This window comes from Ctenopharyngodon idella, chromosome 11 (assembly GCF_019924925.1).
Source record: "Ctenopharyngodon idella isolate HZGC_01 chromosome 11, HZGC01, whole genome shotgun sequence".
NCBI classification, from domain to species: domain Eukaryota; kingdom Metazoa; phylum Chordata; class Actinopteri; order Cypriniformes; family Xenocyprididae; genus Ctenopharyngodon; species Ctenopharyngodon idella.
This window is the reverse complement of record NC_067230.1, coordinates 13,428,374-13,434,602: the sequence shown is the minus strand read 5'-3', so window position 1 is coordinate 13,434,602 and position 6,229 is coordinate 13,428,374. Positions and strand designations below refer to the sequence as shown.

Below are 6,229 nucleotides of genomic sequence, written 5' to 3'. Positions count from 1 at the left end.
AGCTGTGAAAGAGTGCATAAAAAGATTGTGGAATACTTTAAAAACAATGTTCCTCAACGTCAAATTGCAAAGGCTTTGCAAATCTCATCATCTACAGTGCATAACATCATCAAAAGATTCAGAGAAACTGGAGAAATCTCGGTGCGTAAGGGACAAGGCCGAAGACCTTTATTGGGTGCCCGTGGTCTTCGGGCCCTCAGACGACACTGCATCACTCATCGGCATGATTGTGTCAATGACATTACTAAATGGGCCCAGGAATACTTCCAGAAACCACTGTCGGTAAACACAATCCGCCGTGCCATCTGCAGATGCCAACTAAATCTCTATCATGCAAAAAGGAAGCCATATGTGAACATGGTCCAGAAGCGCCGTCGTGTCCTGTGGGCCAAGGCTCATTTAAAATGGACTATTTGAAAGTGGAAAAGTGTTTTATGGTCAGACGAGTCCAAATTTGACATTCTTGTTGGAAATCACAGACGCCGTGTCCTCCATCAGTGTTCAATTCAAAAGCCAGCATCTCTGATGGTATGGGGGTGCATAAGTGCATACGGTGTGGGCAGCTTGCATGCTTTGGAAGGCACTGTGAATGCTGAAAGGTATATAAAGGTTTTAGAGCAACAATAAATGAAAAATTCGTCAAAGACGACCACAAACTCTTCAGCAGCTGGAAACCTATATCTGGCAAGAATGGGACCAAACTCCAATACCAAAACTCCAGAAACTCATAACCTCGATGCCCAGACGTCTTCAAACAGTTTTGAAAAGAAGAGGAGATGCTACACCATGGTAAACATGCCCCCGTCCCAATTATTTTGAGACCTGTAGCAGGCATCAAATTTGAAACAAGCTCATTTTGTGCATAAAATTGTAAAATTTCTCAGTTTAAACATTTGTTATGTTATCTATGTTCTATTGTGAATAAAATATTGGCTCATGTGATTTGAAAGTCTTTTAGTTTTCATTTTATTCAAATTTTTAAAAAAAAATGTCCCAACTTTTCCGTAATTTGGGTTGTAATTCAAAAACACCAAATGATCAATACTGCACTCAATTCAATAATTTAGGAACAAAGATCACAAATTCCCCACTCCCACTCAGGTGTTTGCTCTGGTACAAAGCGTACACAAGGGTTTAGAGTGTTCAAAAGTCCTGAATACGATTGAGCAGACGGTGCACCATGTATGCAGGGTGGATATTTTGTGTGTTAGTGAGCGTATGTTTTACTTCAGGGTCTTTTGAGACCCTGGTCATCACAAAGGGCACTGCGCAATGGGTAGGTCTGCTTTTGTTACCTAATTTATGTTTTGTTGCACTAATGAAGTGCCTTATAATCATTAACACGTTAGCGGTGATCAAAAACATTCAGTATGTCTTCACAATCAATACAGTATAAAATATGGGAAAACAGTTCAGCCATCATAGTTTATCTGTACAGTAATGCGTCCACTTATTCCCCTCCAGGACAGCGAAACCAGCATGACCAGGCTCTTAAAGGTATTGCAACGATGTTGCTACAAGTCTACTATGCCAGTAGATTACATACAACAGTGGTTCTCAACCAGGAGGCTGGGGCCAACTGGGAGGCCTCAGCAATCTTCATTTCAATTCATTTAATTTCATTTCAAATATACATTCAATCATGACAACTCTCAGAATTGTTTTAGTATGTTAATGGATATGACAACGTTAATGTATTTGGTCTGCTATGCACATTGCTGCCGCTGCTGCTACAGGGCAAATACAGACTTGCTATTGCCAACAGACATATCTTACATGCTTTGAACATGTAAGATATGCTGCTGCTGCATATATAGGCATACATAAATCCTATAGCAGATATAGATAGGTGGAGCTGGGGCAGGTCAAGGTTTTCAGAGAAACTCTTTTGCCAGCTTACAGTAACACTAAACCAAAATGTTGAGCAAGCAATGGCTGCAGAATCAGCAGACGCCAATAAGCTGGTTCCATGTAGTAAATAATGTGACTGCTAGCAGATTGCATGTAAAGGCAGACTGCGCCCTCTAGAGTTTCATGACTAGATATAAAAAAATAATTAAAACTTAACTGAAAAGCTAAAAACTCCAAAAATGAATCAAGATGTAGATTGAAATATTTTACACTATTTTTCATTAAAAAACAGAATCTTATAAAAATCACAAAATGTTTAATTAATGTAAAATATCAACAATGTCAGTTCTGTTCAAAAACAAGCAGCACTGTGATCATTACAGCAGAAATACCAGATGAAATATCCAAGCCAATAATATAAAGCCTTCGAGTAAAAAAGTTTGAGAACCACTGTTGTACAGTATTGATGTTACAGTATATTTCAAGAATTAGGAAGGAGTCAAATAATTCACAATACATGATGTAGGCTGTTTTTTGTGTTTAGCTTGACTATATAAACCTTTTACAACTACACACTGTATATTGTTGCCATACAAAATAAATTTTCCAATTGCCTCCTAACAGAAACGAAGTGTGAGCAGTACTGAGGTGGGAACTTTTCATTATATCTCACACAAGTTTGTCAAGACTTTGTGATTTGGAAGTCCATTTGAAATGAATGTGGGCAGTTAATGAGTTATCATTACCTGATCTGACCCTTAAAAAAATACTTTTGTTGGCTAATAATACAGTTAATTTATATAAATTTAATGAATTACATTTTATAATGTTATTTAATTTATTATTTAAACATTTAAATACATTTATATTTTCAGTCATTAAAGGGTTAGGTCACCCAAAAATGAAAAAATTGCTCACCCTCATGTCTTACCTCATGTCTTACCTTTAAGACTTTTGTTCATCTTCGGAACGCAAATAAAGATATTTAAACTGTCCCTCCATTGACAGTCTACGCAACTACCACTTTGACGCTTTAAAAAGTTCATAAAGAGAATGTAAAACTAATCCATATGAATTGAGATGTTTAGTCCAAATTTTCTGAAGAGAGTCGATTGCTTTTTGTGATCCACAGATTGGATTTTCTGTTCACAAATAAACATTGATCAGCAAACATGAACAGAAGCTCAACCGAACCTGCTTGACGTGCGAGAATAACCTTGAGAATGAACTTCACTGGTTCTCGCATGTCAAGCAAGCATTCTTGAGCTTCTGTTTACCACAACTGATGTGTGAGCTGATGAATGTTTATGTGTGAATAAAAGCCTAAATTTAATCTGTTCAGCATATAAAGCGATCGTGTCTCTTCAGAAAATTTGGACTAAAACGCTCAGTTCATAATATGGATTATTTTGACAATATTTTTATGAACTTTCTGAAGCATCGAAGTGGTAGTTGTGTGGACTATCAATGGAGGAACAGAAATCTATCAATTTTATTACAAAAATTTTCATTTGTGTTACAAAGATGAACAAAAGTCTTATGGCTTTGGAACGACATGAGGGTGAGTAAATGATGATAGCATTTTTTTTTTGGGTGAACTAACCCTTTAATATCGCTGTGTGTCCATGTTTCTGCATGCTATTTTATTGTGGTTATTCATAATATTTGACTTGAATAAAATTAGTTCATTTACAATACAGGTTATATTTGACATATTTTGTAGTGTAGCTGACACTGACATCAACAAGCTCTACCTTTGTCCTGAAATGATCACAGTCTAAGTCAATAGACATAATCGCGGTTGCAACATGTGTTTGCAGTTCTGTGATTTGTAGAGTTCAGCTAAGTTTTGGAAAGGTTTTTTAATAGAGACTCCTTAAACTATTCAGAAATAAAATACATTTGTTGCAAAAAAAAGTTTAAATATCAGTTGCCAAGCAATGTACAGGAAAGATAAGTGACATTGTTGAAATGACAAAGTATATCACTCTTTCTTTGAATGTGTTTTTATTCTTCGTATTTTTTATTCTTTTCAGATAGAGATACAGAGCGTGAAGGTGGACTGTAAGGTAACATCACGTTTCGCCCACACTGTCATGACCACGAAAGCTCTCAACAAGGCCAACATCTCAAAGGAAGTGTCTTTTGAGGTGGAGTTACCAAAGAAGTCCTTCATCACCAACTTCAGCATGTCAGTCTTTTCCCATTTGATTTAGTTAAAAATCTGTGCAACTCAGACTGAGCCAAAAGAATCTACTGCATTTCGGTTTTATATATGTTTGCATTTTGAAAAATTATTGCTACGTTATGACAATTTTTGGGATTTTCAGGGAGATTGATGGCAAGACATATACAGGTGTGGTGAAGGAAAAAGAGAAGGCCAAGGAGCAGTATCAGAAGGCAGTGTCATCTGGCCAGACTGCTGGTTTAGTCAAGTGAGAAGAAGAAAGCAAAGTCAACCTGAACTTGCTTGTTGCTCACATAATACTAACTAACTGGTATTCTGGCATTCCAGGGCTTCAGGTAGAAAAATGGAGAAGTTTTCTGTTTCGGTGAACGTCGCAGCAGACAGCAGTGTCATATTTATTCTCACCCATGAGGAACTTCTTCAGCGACAGTTTGGCAAATATGAGCTCATGATCAGAGTCAAACCCAAACAGCTGGTCCAGCACTTTGAGGTTCATTATTAACTAACTGCAGCAGATTTTAAAACATAATTTGAGAAGCCACATACTATACTTTTAAAAATGTATTAGTAAGTGAACTGGTGGTATTTTAAAAGTAAAAATATAAACTTAAAATCTTGATGTTGAAAAACTTTGAAAAATGTTGAATGTTCATGGCCATGTTACTTGGCAACTACCTGCCTATAAATATGATTACATAGATCTATTATGCATGGTATTGTCTTCCAATCTAACAATCTAAAACATCTTATAATGAACAATTTCACAGCATTTATTAACTTTTGTTAATGTTAGTTAATAAAAATGTTCATGTTAGTTCACAGTTAACTAATATTAACAAATACAACTTTTGATCTTAAAAATGTATTAGTAAATGCTGAGATTCACATAAATGATGTAGAAGTATTGTTCATTGTTAGTTCATGTAAACAAATGTAGTTAACTAAAGTTGCATATGAAATCTTATTGTAAAGTGTTACCACAATTTTAGCAGTAAAAATTCCTCTCTTAATATGAATACCTTGCATTTAAAGAACGAATGTCTTGTTGACTGATTTCATATTATGTAATTAATTAAATGCAAAAATAAATGAGTAATCAGTCCTGTCTCTCATTCACAGATTGTGGCAAATATCTATGAGCCTCAGGGAATTGCATTTGTGGACGCCTATGGTACATTCATCACCAATGAGCTGCTCCCTCTAGTGGAGAAAACTGTAACTGATAAGAAGGTGACTATTCAAAGATTTAATGGATGGATGCCACATAGCATAAAGCATACTACTAATAACTAACAAGATTAGACATTAGACAATAATAATGGTAGTAATAATGATAATAATAATAATAAAATAATAATAATAATAATATCAATTTTAACCTTTGTTCAGGCCCATGTGTCCTTCTCTCCAACACTGGATCAACAGAGGAAATGCTCCGAGTGTGACGGTACACTCATTGATGGAGATTTCTTCATTAAGTATGATGTCAACCGTCCTCATGACATTGGTGACATTCAGGTCAGATATCTTTATGATTATAAAGACATGCATGGAAAAAAGCAAAAATGACAAATGACAACAACACATTATCAGGTCAGACAGTTAACACACATTCTCATATATTTAAGGTGTAGTAAGCGATTTCTGAGAAACAGGGCTCAAAAATTAACTTTTCTACTTGGCAGCACTGGTGCTCCCAACTTCAAAACGTTAGGAGCACCAGCAAAAATTTAGAAGCACTAACCAAAAATTAAGGAGCACAACAGCAGTTTATATATGAAATAAATTAACAGAAAATTTCACGTTCAGCTTTGCCAGTTGAGCGGAGCAGCCAGCCGGAAGCATCCTGACAATTAAAAGCTTCAACAATCGAACCTAATCCTGAATTCTTTGCTACACACTTGTCCTGTCATTTCTTGTGCTTAGCACTCTGCCCGTGTTTATTCAAGCTCTCATGCTTAAAATGTGCGGATTTCGTGGAGTCGTCGAGCGGCTCGTCCTCTGAACCGCCGAAGGCGATGAGGTCGCTCGCTTCAGCCGAGGGACGCTGCTCCGGGCATGAGAAGAGAACGGGGGACGGCTCTCTCCTAAGAGAGGGAAAGATAGGCGGGCGCTGGGCCGGCATAAGCTCTCCCAAATCCGGGCTCTGAGCCCCTCTACCTCGCTGTCTTTTCCTGGCCGGCTCGCGGG

The 6,229-nt window shown here is 36.9% G+C and overlaps 1 protein-coding gene across 1 annotated transcript in view; it reads left to right on the top strand.

Moving 5' to 3' along the window:
* Positions 1-1,086: 1,086 nt before the first annotated feature.
* The window catches only part of itih3a.1 (inter-alpha-trypsin inhibitor heavy chain 3a, tandem duplicate 1), a 16,678-nt gene continuing 11,535 nt past the window's right edge, over positions 1,087-6,229 (top strand). Inside the window, 8 exon segments of the mRNA XM_051912477.1 lie at positions 1,087-1,276; positions 1,465-1,497; positions 2,476-2,499; positions 3,888-4,042; positions 4,182-4,286; positions 4,367-4,529; positions 5,159-5,269; positions 5,429-5,557. Of these exon segments, the coding sequence (XP_051768437.1) occupies positions 1,181-1,276; positions 1,465-1,497; positions 2,476-2,499; positions 3,888-4,042; positions 4,182-4,286; positions 4,367-4,529; positions 5,159-5,269; positions 5,429-5,557 (816 nt within the window). The 5' untranslated portion in view covers positions 1,087-1,180.